The following is a 19,696-nucleotide window of genomic DNA, read 5'->3' as shown; positions in this document are numbered from 1 at the left end:
TTGGTAGCCCTTCATCCCAACATGCTCCAGACACAATATCAGGTCTCTGGGCCTGTTAGTAATTATCAATATAAGGAGAAGTTGAAAATGTAAATTGTTAACGACGCGCGACGCGGAACAAAAGTCGATCGCAATAGGCCAACTAAGACTTCGTCTAAGGCGACATAAAATAAATTCAAAAAAAGATCAGCACTCGAAATGACTGCTTTTTTGACCGAACTGTAACCGAACGGTAAACCGGTATACATAATATAGAAGCGGATCACGGTAGAATGTCTTCGGGATGTAATTAGTTATTTCTTTACTTCAAAATTAAGAGAAAAACAAATAATGATAATGCATTTAGTAATAACGTACAAAGTTTTGATATTGTATGACATATACAGCAGCCTATTTGTGTTTTTAATTGGTCATTATAACTCTTTGTAGGCGACGATGTACCTTTAAGGTATAATTAAATTGATTTTATTAATACGTTTTCTCGTTAATAAAGCTTTACAAATAAACGTTTCGTGATATCAAACAGTTATGAATTGTGATGAAAATTGACTCATATCTGTGATGCAATGTTATTATACATGCATGGTTCGACATCCAGTCCGACCTCCAGTCCGACCTCCATCTTTAACAAAGATAACCATGGTCCATGTCTGGACGCGATATGGTGGGTGGTGGTCTCCTGGCTGGAAACACGACGATAGGTTGTATATGGCTCGTTATCAAACATGTGATCGACATCCAGCTATTGTCTACCTGATAACACACATTTACTAAGTATCATCGTATTAATGTAAACAATATTACTTTCAATGAAGATGTACATGTTTTCTTACAGGGGAGTCTTAACAGTAATGGTAAGTAACTTCCAGTTTAAACATTACGGGAAGGCTGTCTTTATGATCGACGTTTGACTCTACCTGTTGATTGTAACATGGTATTCTGTTTGATAAATTAAACTTAGGGGTAATATATCTTATTTCGATCGACATATTTATGCATTTGTAAGAATTTATTACAGATGTGGACTTAGGGTCCTGACATTCTGTCTGCTTTAAAAGAAATTTGATAATTTCCAAACGGAACGTAATTCAAAATTAGAGTTAAAAAAAAAAATGAGAAAAAACAAAACAAAACAAAAAACAGTCGAGAGCAAAATATGGAAAAAAAATATCCAGATGTACACATAAATATAAATCATAATGTTTATTGTCTGCATGAATTAATGCTGATCCATAAATGATTTTCATATGTAACCGTTTGCTACATGCTCTCTTATGGGGGCTTAATTCGGCCATGCTCGTCCCCTGACAAGCGAAGAGCGACAGTGCGCCATGCGACAGAAGACACCGGTAATAGGAAAATATTCATCAAATAAGTCACGTACAATAGTTAAGTTACTTAAATCTAAACGCATCCATTGCAAAACAAAAATTCAATCTTATGACGCCACCACATTATTTCAGTATTTTGTTTTTATTTCCTTGTTTGATATGAAAGTCAACGTGGTCGATATGTGTGTTGGTGTCATTGTCATTACCCTAGGTTTCATATTGAGAACGTGACATTAATTGGAATGGACCGAAATTGCCATGGTCGCTTTTCTTCAATAATACAAACAGACGAATACTACACGTCCCGAACGTGCATCCCTTTCTCCTCTTGTTTTGTGGATGTTTTGACCTTGTTTATACATTTTGAGTTACTATTATCATTTTTTTCAATATTAAACAAATCACATTATGTTTTTGTTTTTTCCAGGACGATGTCTTCTGCGCTTGATAGAGTCCTAACAAATCGTAATGAAAGTCGAAGACTGTAAGTATCGAAAGTATTTTTATTACATGTATTTAAAATATATTTAAAAAGCCATTAGTTTTTTGTATACCAACAAAGATATATAGAGTCAGCTAGATGCCGGTCGTTAGCCATCTATATAGTCATCATTATCCTCTTATAAAGGTACAATAAAATGACATTTATATATGTATATATATTTGTTTTTAAAGTTAATCTTTTGATTGATGCTATAGGGAGGTAAAAGCAGCACTATTTTTTAATTTGATTTAAATATTTTGATATATGTATGATTGTATGTATGTTATACGGGACGGATACATACTAGGAAAAGGAGCTTAAGCTTTGTTTATCGAATAGTAGTAGGTAGACTTTGTTTGTCCAATAGAAATTGTAGGTAGACTTTGTCCAATAGTAATAGTAGGTAGACTCTGTCCAATAGTAATAGTAGGTAGACTTTGTCCAATAGTAATAGCAGGTAGACTTTGTTTGTCCAATAGAAATAGTAGGTAGACTTTGTCCAATAGTAATAGTAGGTAGACTTTGTCCAATAGTAATAGTAGGTAGACTTTGTCCAATAGTAATAGTAGGTAGACTTTGTTTGTCCAATAGTAAAAGCAGGTAAACTTTGTTTGTCCAATAGTAATAGTACGTGACTTTGTTTAACAATAACAAATGTCAATGTCCACATTTTTGCAAGAATGACATTCACACATATTTAGTTTAAGATTTTTTTTCTTTTATTAGCTTTTGTTCAATTCTTTCATTTGTATTCGTGTTTGCTTCCCGGTTTTTAAAAATAGATAAAGGGAAGATAAGTTGAGCTAAGAAAATAAACGGGAAATTCCCAAAAATAATAGCTGGGTCCGGCGGACCATGTTTCTGTGTAAACCAGTCCCACAATGTAACGGGCGAATGCGTGGACCTGCAATGAATACCGAAGAACATACATCTCGTCTTTTATAGGGAAATGGCGTTATCTGATCCTCGTGTTCGACTGCTCTATGACGTTCGGATGTTACTTCAACATCGACATCATCAGCGCCGTCCAGGCGGACATACAGGGACAGGACGTAAGTGGTCCAGTAGTATACAAGAGCTTATCATTAGTTAAGGCTTACTGTTTAACAGTTGTATCTATCAATCTGGCAACCTACAACGAATGATAAACTGTTCCCTTACTATTAGAAGCTAACATTATCCTCACTTACATTTGGTTAGGTAGCTCCAGCTAATCTGTTTATACTATAACCTCTTCACTAAACATTCTGATTGAATGGCTCCAGCTATTCTGTTTATACTATAACCTTTTCACTAAACATTCTGATTAGTTTGCTCCATCTATTCTGTTTTTACTATAACCTTTTCACTAAACATTCTGATTAGTTTGCTCCATCTATTCTGTTAATACTATAACCTTTTCACTAAACATTCTGATTGGTTGGCTCAAACGATTCTATTCATGCTTTAGTCTGTGTGAATGGCTCGTAAACACGATAATCGGGCTGTGGACGAGTATATTTATCATATCTAGACTGTTGAAGATTACCCGAATGCTACTAAACATATATGATCGACCGCGTTAAGAATATTTGTATAATATGTAGCGTTTTTCATGAGGATCATTCACGATAAACTATACTTTTTATTTGGTTGATCAGTAACGTTCAATGTAATACAAAATCTTAGAGATTAACCGAATGTTACTAAACATATATGATCGACCTCGATAAAAAATAGCTACACCATTTAACGTTGTTATGGGTAAACTATACCTACAGTAATTTAGTGTTTTTACTTCAGACTGGGACATGTGCGAATATTTCTAGTAATGCAACGTGTTGTGAGGGTTGTTTAGGACTGGGTCCCTACCGGTATAACCAGCTGTACACAGCCTACTCATGGATGTACGTATATCATGTCTTTGGTCAGTATAGAGGAATTAATACATTCAAAATAAAGCACCACAAACTGCATTTGAAGACTTGAAAGATGAAATACGTTTTGTTTATAATGTGATATCACGTTAAAAAATATATTAATTTGATGATAACTTAACAAAACAAGTGTTGATGTCGTCAGTTTTGTTTTAAACAGGAACGCATTGTTTGCCTTACCTGGAGGATACATGATCGACAGAATTGGGAATAGAGGTAGTTATTGATCTCATCATTGGGAGTGATTTTCTTTCTTTGTTTTCTTTATCTAAAAATTGTGTGTGTGTGTTAATTTCGTTCATTTTACTGTCACGATTTAAATTTAAAAGAAGAAATAACAACACTAATAAAAGAAAAAAAAACAAAATGCTGATTTGCGTGTGACTACTACTTAGTATCGAAATATAACCATGCTTAAGTCTCTTTATAATGCATGGATGTACACATATTACTGAGTTGATTTCTAATTCGAAAAATATGTTTGCTCTAACTCATAGTTGGTTATATATAGAATAGGCGATGTGTATGTTGTTATGTTCTCTATGTCAGTAACGAATTAAAAAAGAAAAGAAAAAATCTAATGTACGGAAGAGGAAAGGCCAATCATTGCATGTAAATATTGGGATATTGAAACTTGTGTAGAATATCCGCGTTATATACATAAACATTGTCATCAACTATAAAATCATGTAATTGCATATAGGATGCAATGTATATAAAACATTGCCAAATTAATGATAATACCATAAACATGCCATGAAATGAATTTCGATAAAATTCTGATAAGTTATCACTTTTGTTCAGTATCTGCAGTAATCGTAACGATGCTGGCTACCATTGGTTCAGTTCTGTTTGCTGTTTCCACCATGGACGGGATTCGAGGAACAGCCACAATGTTTCCGTTGATGATTTGCGGTCGCCTGTTTATTGGCGCAGGATCCGGATCGTCACTCAGTAGGTCTACATACATTTGGTCAGGATACTACATATAGTCTGTCTCATCTAATTAAGTAACCAAATAATTTAACCAAAGGAAACCATAACTCAGATTAATGCTACCATTACAAATTTAATATCGTGATAATCCACTGTGTATGACAATAGGCGGCTCTTTACTTTGTCTATCTTACATATTTTTACTTCTATTTGCTTAATGACTTTAAAACGAATGATAGATAAAACACAGCTTTGCTAGTTAATCGACTGCATTGTAACTAGGATAATGTGTTTTATTTTTGTAGTTGTTCAAGATCGCGTCGTCGCGTTTTGGTTCAAAGACAGAATCTCTTTCGTTTATGGATTTGTGATATTTGCATTACGCGTGGGGAACGTTTCAAATTACCTCCTTACTGCCAATATAGCAAAATTGTATGGGATCAGATGGGCATTTTGGATGGGTGAGTTATTATAATTTTTAAAGTTTCATTTCTCTAGTTCATATAATACATACACAACATTAACACGGCCAAATGTCAGTGAATGTTGAGTTATCACCTTTATGGTTTCTTAAATTATTAGATATAATGAACATTAATTTTTATTGTTAACATTCAATTTGATGATCAGAAATACATTAAACGATGTTATATTTATATATATCGAATAATTGAAAAGTGAGAACTATTTGGTCTGTACCATCTCGAATGTTCGAATTTTGTCTTCAAACGACTTATATTTGAACATTCAATACATTGGCAGTGATTCTCAATTATGTAACTGAATTCAGATTTGATAATAATTATTGAAACTATTTGGTCAACACTGTAATGTATTCTGACTGATATCCTGACCTAATGAGATGTATTTGCCGTTATACAGGGACATTAGCTTGTGTGATAGGGGTCTTCTCCGCCGTGAGTTTGGCTGTGGTAGACTACTACGGCACAAAACAACTTGATGATGACTGCAAAATAAGTATGAAAGCTCTACCTGTGGTAAGTAAAAAAAAACATCGTTAAACTTTTCTTTTTGAGCTGATGTTATTGATTCTATGAAAGTTGTTACTAAAGGTATTCATCACATAATCGTCCTGTTATGCAATGAATTTACCCATGTATTACAGACCAGGAACGTTTTCTATTGGTTGCGCCAGTCAGAAATCGATTATGACGTCATTTAATATGAAAAATGAAGTTTACGACATGCATTGAAAATGGAACAATATGGCTGCCCCCATTTGTCCTCCAGATTTTGATATAATATACGTTTTCTGAGTTATGCGATAAAAAAGTATCTTAAACTTATAGAATGCATGTGTTTCTTTTTAGTCCCGTAAGGACATCCGTGATTTCCCGGCTACTTACTGGATGATTTGTCTCGTGATCATGTCCTACTACTCCAGTTATCTCCCCTTTGTGGGAAATGGAACGTAAGCATTCTAATGAAATGACAAATTTATACAATGTACAAGGATTTAAAAGTGTGATCAAAACAATCCGCGGGCATCTACTTAGTGTCTAAGAAAGACGTTTGACTTATAATTGATACAAATGTAATCGAAATAGTGTAGGCTGTAATGATTGAAATATCAAAGTACGTAATTTATTACATTTTTACAAGTGAAATATCAAAAATTATTCATTCTATAAAAGTGATATTTTTCACTAGCATGAAAAATATCACTTTTGCTGATTTGACTAATCAAATTAATGATTAGAAAATACAAAAATAATTGACCAATCAGAAAGCCCGACATATATATGTCTGCGCGCGCACGAGTGAAAAATATCAAAATATTAGCCACACGAGTGCTGCGCACGAGTGAAAAATATCAAAATATTAGCCAAATATATTTGGTATTACTGAAGACCCTGTTAGTTATCCTCTATTTATTAAATTATAGATAATGTGCCTCCCCTGCTATATTTAAACATAAATTGATCAGGTATGGCTTTCCTTTCTTTCCCGCTGGATTTTCACTCTAATGGCTCCTATCATCTATAACGAGTTATAGAAGAATTAAACTGTTGTATGATGGAATTCAATATTCGTTTTAGGCATGTACAGTATATTTTACTTTGTTAATATCTGAGGGCATTCACTTGTGTTTCTTTTATACAGTCAATTATATACCTGTATACTTTATTACAGCAAATATATCCAGGATAGGTATGGATACTCTAAAACAACATCCTCCTACTTTACTGGAGCTATATATGACACCTCTGTTGTAATATCACCGCTCATTGGCAGTTTATTGGTAAGTACAATAGCAGATGACGATGTAATATCTGACGCTTAGTAACAAATTACACAGCAATTATTAACATGGACATATATGTGAGTATGTATATAGTATACATAAATTCAAGTTTGTAAGAAGAGAATAATGGTAATATGCTAGGGTGTCAACACATATAAATGTTGGACGAAAAAATAACGTCGAATATCTATTAAACATCAAATCTAGAACTAATAGGATTAGCAGTACTAGGAAAATCAGTGGAATAATAAGTGACTATAAATGTATCTGTGGTTTGTGGTAGGGAGCGATAGACTGCCACGGGATAGTCCTTATTGCTGTGTGTGTTCTCACTCTACCAGTCTTTCCACTGCTCTCCTACTGCCACGACATACACCCTCTCATCCTCACCATCTGGATTGGTGTCTCCTACACGTTCGCTGGTGTGAGTATTTAATATAATTTCTGAAATTACCACGAGGAAAATGAGGAATGATATTTCATTGAATCTTGGTAAAACATGAGAATGCCTGGAGAGAGAATTGTCTAATTTTACACACTTTCAGGTATGTCTGTGGCCATGTATTATCATTGTGGTGCCGAAGAAAGCTATAGGTACGGCTATAGGTATAGCGACTTTTATCCAAGGTCTAAGTATTGGCTTGACAAACCTGGTAACCGGCAAACTTCTTGGCTTCACAGAAGAGTAAGTATACATAGCTCTACTTCAGCAAAGATGCTAATTACATGGTAAAAGTCTATTCCTTCATTTTACAGTATCAATAATTCAACAGGGAAGTTCAGTGAGACATTATTGTGTAACTATACCGTAACCTAATCAACCTGGATAATGTAGATAACACTCGAATGTCAGGTGAATTACAAAATTACACAGTATATGGTATTGATACACTATCACCAATGTAACTTTTACTTTATTGATGTTAAATATACCACCCAACCATTATCGTTCCTTTACAGTCCTGATAAGGACTCACTACTACATAAATACCAGAAGATGTTTTGGCTGCTACTAGGAATGTTACTTTTCTCTACACTATGTTCTGTCGTCCTCAACGTCTTCGACTTAACCAAGGTATGCCCAAAAGTAATCCCCCCCCCCCCCCCCCCCCCCCCCCCCCCCCCCCCCCCCGTTGTCCTCTCTCTTAAATTTGTCATTTTAGGAAAACAAATCTATTTAATTGGTTTATGTGTTGTTAAAGTATTAAAAAGTTAATGCCTATACCGGTAACACTATTTATCGGAAACCCTTATTTTAGAAAACAAATAGGTTATAGCTAAACAGCTATTTTATCATAATTAAAACTCATAACGGAGGAACAGACATTATAACTATCGTTTTATTAATCATGTGGCATTTCTTAATTCATTTCTAAATGTTAATGTCAATGTAACTGATGGGGAAGCCACTTAATGAAAGATTAATAAGAATAATAATTGCATGCTTGTTCTGTTATCTTTCAGGGAAGATTATTAAACAGACGACTAGCAAAGAAGAATTCCAAGGAACTGAAAAGCTTTGTCGACGAAAAATCTCCACTTATGACTGATGCTCCAAGTATACAGAGCTATGTATCTATAGACGCTAGTAATGGCGAACTCATTCCAGGCATACAGTAATGACCCTAGTGTTGGACACATATGTTATAGTGAACTTACTACGTATACAGTAATGACCCTAGTGTTGGACACATATGTTATAGTGAACTTACTACGTATACAGTAATGACCCTAGTGTTGGACACATACCTTATAGTGAACTCACTTCGGATATACTGTAATGACCCTAGTGTTGGACACATATGTTATAGTGAACTTACTACGTATACAGTAATGACCCTAGTGTTGGACACATACCTTATAGTGAACTCACTTCGGATATACTGTAATGACCCTAGTGTTGGACACATACCTTATAATTAACTCACTCCGGATATACAGTAATGACCCTAGTGTTGGACACATACCTTATAATGAACTCACTCCGGATACACAGTAATGACCCTAGTGTTGGACACATACCTTATAATTAACTCACTCCGGATATACAGTAATGACCCTAGTGTTGGACACATACCTTATAATTAACTCACTACGGATATACAGTAATGACCCTAGTGTTGCACTCGTAAAGAATAAAGCAAAGGCTCTTGTTTATTGACACCAACCAAATATCACATAGACGCAGTTACTGAAGAACTCGTTCCTTATAATAGTAATGACTAATTGTTGAATACCGCATATATACAACTTATACGTTATAAATAGTGAACTCACTCAGGGATAATATGATCACCCTGATATTGCCACTATGTTATAGTTATAGTATGTACCACGTATGCCATATTTATAGTGTGAATCCACTCAAGGAATTCTGTGATAATTATAGAAAAGGACGTCCTAGGTTTTAAACCAGTATGCTATGAATAATGAACTCGAAGGAATTATGTGATATACCAGTGCGCTGTGGAAAGGAACTCACTCAAGGGATTCTTTGACATACCAGTACGCTACGAATAGTGAACTCACTCAAGGAATTATGTGATATACCAGTCCGCTATAGAAAGGAACTCACTCAAACGATTCTTTGATACACAGTACGCTACGAATATTGAACTCACTAAAGGAATTATGTGAGATACCACTGCGTTACGAATAGTGAGCTCACTAAAGGAATTTGGTGAAAACCTAGTGAAGGACATCTTTAGATATACCAGTGCGCCGTGAATAGTGAACTCACTCAAGGAATTATCAGATAACCTTGTGTAGGCTGTCCTTAGATATACCAGTACGTTATAAATAGTGAACCTGTACAGTACGCGTGGAATCTTGAACACAATACAGGAATATAATAATGCCTTTGTTTTTTGCATCTGTTTACGGCTGGTGATCTGAATGTAGGCATATATTGTTGTGAAGTTATCCTACCTGAATGAACCCAGCACTATGTTTCACGAACTTTTCACATTTTAATCAATAACTAATGAAAGGATTTTGACGAAACACGGCCAGAATGATAGAGGGTTTTAAACTCTTAAATGCGCTCCTTAATCCTCGGTGATGGACTGTGGAACCCAATTGGAATAACTTTTTTCATTCGTTATCTATTTCCTACAGTCATTGCTAAATGAATTTTGGTTGATATCTGGACAGAGCTTACTTAATGATATTCTATTTGTTTTGTTTTTATCAACGTGTTATATTGTTTTAGATATAACAAATTCTGATTATCTTAAATTTATAAATACATTCAATATATATTACCAGTCTACAGTAAACATGTTTTGTAAGTCATCTTTATGGCTTTCATTATATATGGCGTGATGTCCTTTAACTTTGTGTCTAGCGCGCAAGGAGCTAAATTTGCATGCTATGACATAGAATACGCTCGACCTTCCGTAACACACGGCCTTACTCTCCTTGCACTTTTGTTTCTCCGTCGAAGTCGACACAAGTATTTTTGTTAATATTTTGTCCATGTGTTATCGATTTTGAATTTACGTTTTCGCTGGCATGTTGGTATTCTTTTTATATTGTAAATGTATTTGTGTGTACTTATTGTTATATAAATAAGTTTTAATAAATGTTCGTATATGTCAAACGCATAACAGTGACGGCGCTTTTTTAGGTCATCTGGCCCGAAAGGTCAGGGTGACCTATAGTCATCGTGCTTCATCCGTCGTCGTGCGTTAGCTTTTCACATTTCAAACTTCTCAAGTTCCACTGGTGTGATTTAGCTGAAACTTGCCCTGAATCATGTGATGGTCTTCACCAAGCGTTGTTATTATTCGGGTCGGTCCACTGATGCCATTGAACTGGAAATTAGTCCGTGCAATGACAGGCATCTAGAAAAACACATTTTAAACTTGTCCTGTTAAGAAAGATGAGACAACGAAGTGTTTTTATTTTTCGGTTCGGTCTAAAATCCAAGATGGCCGCCATCTTGGGGAAAAAAACCCATTTTAATCTTCTCCAGTTCCCCACATTGAACTAGAAATTGGTGAGGATGTTAAGAAAAAGGAGCCAACAAAATGCTATTTTTTAGCCTCGTAAAAAAGACTTATGGCAGGCATGGCGGCCATTTTGTAATATGATTTCACAATCACTGTTTTCCTGAACAACACCTATTTGAAACTTCTTATCAAGTTCCACTTGTGGTATTTAGCTCTTACTTATCAGAGATGATGGACATATTTCATACAACAACAACAGAAAAGTTAAATTTGTCTGTTTGCAATATGGACATTTTAGATGAAAATCCCTGATAAACCAGACGTTGTTACTGTTATCATTGTTGTTTGACTATTGCCCTGAGATTAGAAAACCACGAGATATCCTTGACAGTTTATGTAATTTATCTGGAGATAAAATACATCGAATATCACGCCATTTTAGAGTGTAACGTTTAGAGTTTCGATATAAAAAAACATAAAGGTTAAATTTGAGCGCATTTTGTTTAACGATTGCTCAATCTTAAATTCATAATATTGCGTTAATTTGACTGTAGATATTCCCATTTTGCTGTAAAGAGGTATTTTTATTAATTGACTATTGTGCCTCACGTGTACCAACATAGATGCGTGTATCCAATATGGGAAATGGATGCGACAGAGAAGGAGACTGAAGAAAGTCGTATACATGTATACTATAATATTCGACAATTTATTGTCTGTACTGTCGTTATTACAACATGATCGATTATATATTTCTAGTAATACGCATCTATGGAGCGTCTGTTTGTCAGCGTCCTGTACCTACTATTAGTATATCGGACCATGCCGTCGTCATTACTTACTAGACCCTATGCATACTATGATATATTTAGAGTATGATAGGTATCAATCTATATGACAGTTTTGTTGTTGTTGTTGTCGCCCTCTTCGTCGCCGTCGCCGTCATCGTCGTTGTTGTTGTTGTTTTTGTATTTGTTGTCTGTGTTATATAGACAAGTTATGTAAAAATGTGTTTCTAATTATATCCTGGTACGACATTTCTCGTTGATATTAATACTAACGTCATCTAAGTATAGCTCGGATTATCTAAAGTCTCGGTGTTCTCAGTTTTACGTCAATAAACCGACACATTTTTAAAAGTCACAACATACTGACAACTGTACCTTTCCCATTAAAAATGATATGGCCTAATGTGTGCAGTGTTTACACCGGTTTTATGTTGATTTCGGGAAGTCCTCGTAAAAAAAGATTCAATGTCAGTGAGAGTATTCTTATGTTTTATACTACAAGATCGTGATAGATCAGTCGGTTAGAGCGCCGGCCACGTAGGCTCGGGTAGAGGTGGAAGGCGAGTGGTTCGACGCTCCCTACCCGTGTCGGTTTGTATTTCTCGGGAAGCTGAGAAATGGGCTGAACTGTCATGATTGTGTCCTTGGGTAAGACGCTTTACCCTGATTGCTCTAGATGGCAAGCTATACAGCATACATGATAAACAAATTTAAGACTTATTATGTAAAAATCAACACGTCAGTTTTATAACTATGATATATTCCTGTCGTTTATTATCATGATAGTACATAGGTAGCCACAATTCAGTATCAAAAGTGTCGACAGTGGAGCCTTGTTTGTAACCTATATCAATCATACAACATGAGACTGACTTGCCATGAAGGTGTATTTCATAGTTCGTATCGATGTCATCTCGGCTGTCATTGCTTTGTATGCAATTACATTTCCTGCTCAACAAACCTTCATTGCAGAAACGAGTTATTGAACCTGGATTTTCATAATTAAGCCACAAAGAAACTATGAATGTTAGCTTCGATATTTTATGGAAATTAATTCATGAATAATTGATTTCGAGATAAATTCTATTGGATATTGGATATCTTTTTTTTTAATTAACTGTTTTGCAATGGCATCTTTAACTGGCTTCTTGCGAATTTGTTACGTTTGTTCATACGATTAAAGGTAGATCACGTTGAAGAGATTATTGAAGATAACATCATTTGTCACAGCCAGACAACACGGGTATGCGTATAGAGTATTGCATTAAGCATATATTGACTTGGATACAGATAAGGTCATGTGGTATATCAAACAGCATACACCATCGAATTTTTTGTTTATATAAGGTAAGTTACACAGCCATCCGTGTAAAATATAATACTACAGCTGTTTAATGAACATGATGATGATAATGTAACATACAACAATATGACATTGTATAAATTGCTGGGATCTTACTATCATAATTATGTAAAATCTAAGCACATGTTTTGTTGACACCTTAATCAAATAGTGAGCACCATTTTCACCAGTGACGAACGCTAGTAGTGCATATATACCGTAGGAAAACAGATAACAATTTCCATTTAGACAAGGTTTACTATCTTTAGTATACATTACAGCAAGATAAATGTCTCCCTATACAATTTCAATAACACAAATATCACACGTCACAACAAAAATAATCAGCGTCGACCTAAATCGCCATCTTATATTTAAAGATCAGAAAGGATCCCCTTGCACTTTATGTTAGATAGATTGAACTGTACTTGTCACCCTGTAGCTTTAACATGTTATTGGTCTTGTCATTGGGAAGTATATATACATAATGTGCCTCATTGTAAACAAAAGTGCAATTAACAGTTGTCCTACTACATGGTACTACGTTCACTATTCTAGTCGAGGACAGCTGAATGGATTTATAGTTAACTTTAAAAGATGAATTTCCTTGGCTAAGTGTGGTATGAATGTCCTGCATGAGGACATATCGACCTGGTTCATTAAGTAATTAATTCAAGCGACCACATCTGATTAGGACTGAGACTCACATGATCACAGGAAATATGCACCACCACCCTTCTGTACTTTGACATTAGTGTCGACATCCCGTCTTTAACATTGCTGGGTGGTATAAGCGCTGTTGTTGGATTTTTATTTCCCGCTGTTTGCAGATATCTCCCATGCCATGTTGAAAATCATATAAAAAGTGGTACAGTTAATGAACGAACTGGATTATATTGGGAGGTTAATGTCCTCCCACCCCCACCCAACCCCTCCTTCTATATTTCAATATTGAATTAAGACGTGAATCCTCCTCCCCTTCTATATTTAAACATCAAACTAGAAGGTAAAGACTCATCCCCTTCTACATCTAAACATCCAATTAAGAGGTATACACTCCCCCCACCCTCTAAACATTGAATTAGGAGGTAATTGGTCCTCCTGTTTTCCCTTCTACATTTAAACATTGAATTAGGAGGTTGATTCTCAACTTCCATTCTACATTAAACATTGAATTAGAAGGTAAACACCCCCTCCCCTTCTATATCTAAGCATTGAATTAGGAGATTGATACTCCTCTCCAAACACTGAATGAGGCTAATGCTCCTCCTCTTTTTATAGTCAAACATCAAATTAGGAGAATAACACTCCCCTTCTACATTTAAACATCAAATTATAAGGTAAACACTCATCCTCTTCTACATTTAAACATTAATTTAGGAGATTAAACACTCCTCCTCTTCTATATCTTAACATTAATTTAGGAGATTAAAAGTCCTCCCCTTTTATATCTAAACTTTGAATTAGGATGTTTATGCTCCTCCTCTTATATATTTAACCATTGAATTAGGAGATTTTGTTAGCTCTCTAGCGACTTCATTTCTTTCGGAATTTTGATCATTGGTCATTGCTATAATTATTAATGGGGGCTGGTAGGGGCCATATATTGCTTAAGCAATACCCGGTTTGCTTTTTACAATGAGGCCCATGCGAGCCATAAAATCATTGTTTTCTCACTCGATATCTTAAAGCTTATGATTATATTGTAACACATTACTTTCAAACTTATGATTCGTTTTCCATCTTAACATGTATGGTAATATCTGTATGCGAATGTATATTGATACATGTATTTGCTTTGGCAATTTACAGGTTTTTCATATTATGGTCTTCTGGCAGCATTCAGCAATACTTTAAAAAAAATGTGCTGGATACATGCATTTAAGGCGGTGTTGTTCTCATGATAAAATACAATAAGGCCACGGAGATTTGTTCGAAGTTTATTAAATTTAGGCATCATTTTAAAATAGTTCTCTGCTTTTTGGTGGGTTTTTTTCATTTAAGCATTGAATTGTTACCAAATACAAACTTTGAATAGTATACAGTCGATATGAATACAACTTTGGTGACAGATCAATCTAATTAAAATTAGACTTGTAAATTCAGTTCCTGTACGATACACTGCAATACAATAGGGTTATTGCAGTGTATCGTAGAGGAACGGAAATTACAAGTCTAATTTTAATTAGATTGGGTGACAGATACATAAAATGTCGCCCGTTAGTAATACTAACGTTTCAGTTTCCTGGTAGCCTGATCAATCGTGTCAACGCCTCGGCTTTTGTGTTGGTCATATCAACTCTTGGCACGTCAAATGAGTCATTGGCGCGATTGACCACGCTCCACACTAATTAATTAAACCAATTACTAACTACAATACAAACTCCAGCTTAATATATATGTATATATGATATATACTCTTGAACTATCAAGCATATATTTTCATGAAATAAGTATAGGTGACAGTACATAAAAGTATATACAATAACAGCTTCAATTTTAATTTCAATTCAATTATTTATGTAACATCCATCCATAAAAATAAGTTTAAGCTATTACGGTAAACATCATACACAATATATAATTAATATGAAAAATAGAAATATCCTTCAGATTACTAAAAACGGTTAGTATTTTTCTTTGTATACTCTTAAACTGTCAAGCGTAAATTTTCTTTTCGTGTTGGCTAAGGTAGCGTTGTTTATTTCGCGCATTTGTGTGAACTATTTTCAAAAGAGTAGGTTTACTAATTTTAGCCGACGAGAGCTCCATAATTCTTTAACTCATGACGTTAAAAAGAAACAATAAATAACAATTACAAAGTTACAAAATTTTGTATAAATATCTTCGTTATAAAAAGTCACTTTTCTTTAAATGAAAAACTTATGAAGGATATTTATGCTCTCGTGCGGTAACACTGATATGAGTGGTAGGTTTATAGATTGATCCAATGACTTACAAGGATGTTAAATTTCATTTAAAGCAGTAAGTAACTACTCCTTTGTATAAAAAAAACCAAACAAACAAAACAAAAACAAAACAACAACAAAGCAACAACAAACAAACAAACGTTAATTACCTCAGATTACTGACCATTACTGAATGTAACATTTAAGGCCTGTCACAATTTAGACATCGGCTTTACATTAAAGGCATCAGTTTACAATATCTTGTTGTTTTTCGCACAGTAGTATATTGCTGTCATTAGGTAATTATTCACAATTAACTATCAGGAGACGTAATTAGGCAAATATTCTGTGCAGAACTATTAACTTTTACCTTTTAGAAATAAACATTTAAAACCTCTTATAAAAATGTATTTTTGTTGATCTGCAGCGAGATTATGCAACCATTCGTATATTGGAAAACATATTACCTAACATTTTCAGTGAATCCAGGACGATCTATTACTGCCTAAAACCTAAACCCTGTAGTAATGTATGCTACTGATGCCTAGACGCGTGCATTATATAATGTACATATTATATCATATGTACTGTGATATTTGGTTTAATGAAATACGACCGGACAACATCATATATGTACACTTGTGTCTGATTTCAGTTCTAACTGTCTAATATGGATGCTGCAGAGTGTAAGTCAACGTTTCTTAGTATAATATGATGAACAATAAACTATACAAATGGCTAATAGAGGAATAGGATCTATTCAGATGTCATCTTTACAATAATCAACATTTTCTTATCATGTTTTAAGGTTCACATTACTACCAAACCCTATGACAATGGCGATAGTTTTAATGTCACGAACGTTACAGTTCGTTACAAGTTATATTGCAACAACTAAGTTTACAATATACCGTACATGTAGATATATATGTCATACGAGCTCAGGATTTTAAGAATATGTCAACCATTATCGCGTATTAAGAACTTTCGCTTTAAATTTCTATTGGAGAAGTCCTGCTTTCCAAGAAATGTCCAGGTTACTCATGATGTCGATGATTCTATACATAAGGATGCATATTATTATTACACTTGACATGAAGGATAAATCTGTTTATCTAAGAAGTTGGTTCGAGTTTTGTTTATGTATTTTACCCTTTTTTTACGTTTCTTCCTACAGGGAAAACACGGTATATCTTGCTTATCTTTGCCTGTTTTCTTCCCTTTGGGTGTTACTTCAATATCGATGTTTTGGGTGCATTACAGAAAGACCTACAGGGAATCCATGTAAGTGGCATGCATATATTTCTAAATATATTTTATACCAGTTTAAATTCTATCTCATTGCTTTCAACTTTAACTATCTCTTTTCAATAGGTAAGCTTTTCAACATTTCCTAAATTGGGACATGTATAAAAGTTCGCTACCAATAACAGCGTCCTCTCGACAATTCTGTACTCCAAAATACAATAAACTAGCTGTGTATCGAATCTAACATTTCGAACTCTATCGGACCGGAAGTTGCAACATCTCTGCCAATAAACCAATGTTTTAACGAAGTAGCTGATACATTTGATTTTATATTCCGTACTCCGACAGACAGGAAACTGTAGTAACCACACTGCCAACATGACGTGCTGCACTGACTGTCTAGGATTGGGACCAGATCGTTATAACCAGTTGTACGCTGCATACTCGTGGATGTATGTACGGTTGCCGCTACCTCCGAAACAGATATCGTTTCTGTTCAGGTTTTATAACAATAATGTTAAAAAAAGGTTACACTAGAATTGGTTTTGCTTTTTACACTAAAATTTGTGTTGTTTTGCATTGCCTCCCTTGTGTGCAAGCTGAGTTCATATTTTTAGTGCTACCTCCATAAAATACACTGTCGAAGACCTCCAACAGGACAACACTCCCGGTCACATTATACTGATAACGGACGAACCACTTGTCCCTCTCCCGGGGAGTAAGTACCATTTTATAGACATTGGTATGCCAAGGCCAAATGATGGAGCCATAAGCCTTTCTAACCGGGCGGAAGTCAAACAAAAAGAGATTGGAAAGAAAAAATATTGAGAAAGAGGGGAAAATATAACATCCCAAATTCAGTCGCCTCTTACGAATTATGCAATGGGGCAGAAGGTTAGGCTAATTCTTGTCTGCTAGCAATTACACATGGAATAATAGCCTTAAATCCTATGTGAACACCTACATTCGTTTTCTAATGTAAAAATATACGACATTTTTGCAGGAATGCAGTTAGTGCCTTGCCTGGAGGGTATTTCATCGACAAAATTGGATATAGGGGTAAGAACATTGACTATAAAGATATATTTGTACTACCTGTATATATCTTCTATGATAAGTAAACTTATTTAACAAAGTATGCTTATTTCAGGTTCGGCCATCCTAACGACAACCGTAGCTTCTCTAGGAACGCTTCTGTTCGCTGTCTCTGTCACTGACTCAATCAGGACTACATCTGCCATGTTCCCACTCATGTTTTGTGGCCGCCTGCTCCTTGGAGCTGGAACAAGTCCTGCTCTAAGTAAGTTCTGGTATCGAGTTACACGACCAGCTACTAGCACGTTTAAAATTCGATGAACATGCTCTCAGAAAGTACGTTCTGGTATCGAGGAGTTACAACACCAGCTCTTATTGCGTTTAAAAAGGGACGAACGTATGCTCACAAAAAGTAAGTTCTGCTACCAGACTAGCTTTCAACATGTTTTTAAACGGAGACGAGTACATTCTCATCACCAAACTATAGCAGGGCTTGCTCCAATTATATGCTTGCGTATAAAAGATACCTGCTCACGGCAAACAAACACCAACTCTCAATGTGTTCTATTGATTGACCGGGTCCAGACATTCTTGGATAGTAGGAACTGTAAGATCACGCGCGTGCATGTAAATCCATATCTAATCCAAGTTCCTTTGTGTATACACGTGACAAGCCCTCCGGGAGTTATAATCGGTCCTGGGACTGATATCCGACTCTTTAGATAAGACAATCTGCCAATCCCACATTCTTCAATATGTACATTTACCAATGTTAGATAGTCATATGTTGTTTAAAAGATGTGGAAACACGAAACGGTACGGTTGTATTATAGTATAGGGTCATGAGTGTGGAATTATTTTGATTTGTTCCGTTCAACAATCTAATAACAATGTGATTATGTTTCAGTTGTTCAGAACAGAATTCTAGCTTCCTGGTTCCCAGACAATATATTGGTAGTATTTAGTCTGATGGTAGTTGTTCTACGACTCGGTAATGTCTCCAATTTTTTCCTCACTGCCAACATCGCCAGCTGGATCGGCTTGTCAAGAACGTTATGGATAAGTATGCTAGTTTTTGTTTCAATATGTTTAACATCTAAATGACATGATTTAATAATGATATACAACTCTTTCTCATATATTCAATAGGAAACAGCCTACTTAAAAACTTGAAATTAATCAGTCGTGAAAAAACTGACTGATTTTAAAAGCCAATATACAAGAAATGTGACAAAAGTGTATAGTATTTCTGGTGAATCGCCTTCTTTTCCCTATCATAAACCTTTCTATGAATCGTTCATGTCACATACAATGTATTTTACTAGGAACACTGTGAATATCAATCTTTAAAAACATATTCATGGTTAACTAAACACACTGTAAACTAAGGGACCGCGGTGGCCGAGTGGTTAAGGTGTCCCAACACTTTATCACAAGCCCTCCACCTCTGGATTGCGAGTTCGAATCCTATATGGGGCAGTTGCCAGG

At 35.1% G+C, this 19,696-nt stretch overlaps 2 protein-coding genes across 5 annotated transcripts; both read left to right on the top strand.

Annotated features, from left to right (window-relative positions):
* The first annotated feature begins 683 nt into the window (after nucleotides 1-683).
* On the top strand, nucleotides 684-10,228 carry LOC117322235 (major facilitator superfamily domain-containing protein 1-like). 3 transcript variants are annotated; one of them, XM_033877069.1, is made up of 14 exons: nucleotides 684-854; nucleotides 1,759-1,815; nucleotides 2,761-2,867; nucleotides 3,598-3,701; nucleotides 3,892-3,947; nucleotides 4,536-4,685; nucleotides 4,973-5,128; nucleotides 5,550-5,665; nucleotides 5,999-6,099; nucleotides 6,822-6,930; nucleotides 7,217-7,357; nucleotides 7,479-7,618; nucleotides 7,894-8,008; nucleotides 8,398-10,228. In XM_033877069.1, the coding sequence occupies exons 2-14, from the start codon at nucleotides 1,800-1,802 to the stop codon at nucleotides 8,551-8,553; spliced, it is 1,467 nt and encodes a 488-aa protein (XP_033732960.1). In that variant the 5' UTR covers nucleotides 684-854; nucleotides 1,759-1,799; the 3' UTR covers nucleotides 8,554-10,228. The 3 variants fall into 3 exon arrangements, with proteins under 3 accessions (XP_033732960.1, XP_033733123.1, XP_033733045.1); XM_033877232.1 differs by lacking the exon at nucleotides 684-854 and adding an exon at nucleotides 894-1,388; XM_033877154.1 differs by lacking the exon at nucleotides 684-854 and adding an exon at nucleotides 895-1,349.
* Nucleotides 10,229-12,948: 2,720 nt separating this feature from the next.
* Nucleotides 12,949-19,689, top strand: LOC117322564 (major facilitator superfamily domain-containing protein 1-like). 2 transcript variants are annotated; one of them, XM_033877554.1, is made up of 7 exons: nucleotides 12,949-13,021; nucleotides 16,581-16,611; nucleotides 17,103-17,209; nucleotides 17,522-17,625; nucleotides 18,177-18,232; nucleotides 18,324-18,473; nucleotides 19,116-19,689. In XM_033877554.1, the coding sequence occupies exons 2-7, from the start codon at nucleotides 16,596-16,598 to the stop codon at nucleotides 19,310-19,312; spliced, it is 630 nt and encodes a 209-aa protein (XP_033733445.1). In that variant the 5' UTR covers nucleotides 12,949-13,021; nucleotides 16,581-16,595; the 3' UTR covers nucleotides 19,313-19,689. The 2 variants fall into 2 exon arrangements, with proteins under 2 accessions (XP_033733445.1, XP_033733514.1); XM_033877623.1 differs by lacking the exon at nucleotides 12,949-13,021 and having other exon boundaries at nucleotides 16,555-16,611.
* Nucleotides 19,690-19,696: the final 7 nt, after the last annotated feature.

Source organism: Pecten maximus, chromosome 1 (assembly GCF_902652985.1).
Source record: "Pecten maximus chromosome 1, xPecMax1.1, whole genome shotgun sequence".
Classification (NCBI taxonomy): Eukaryota; Metazoa; Mollusca; class Bivalvia; order Pectinida; family Pectinidae; genus Pecten; species Pecten maximus.
This window is presented reverse-complemented; position numbering and strand designations above follow the sequence as displayed.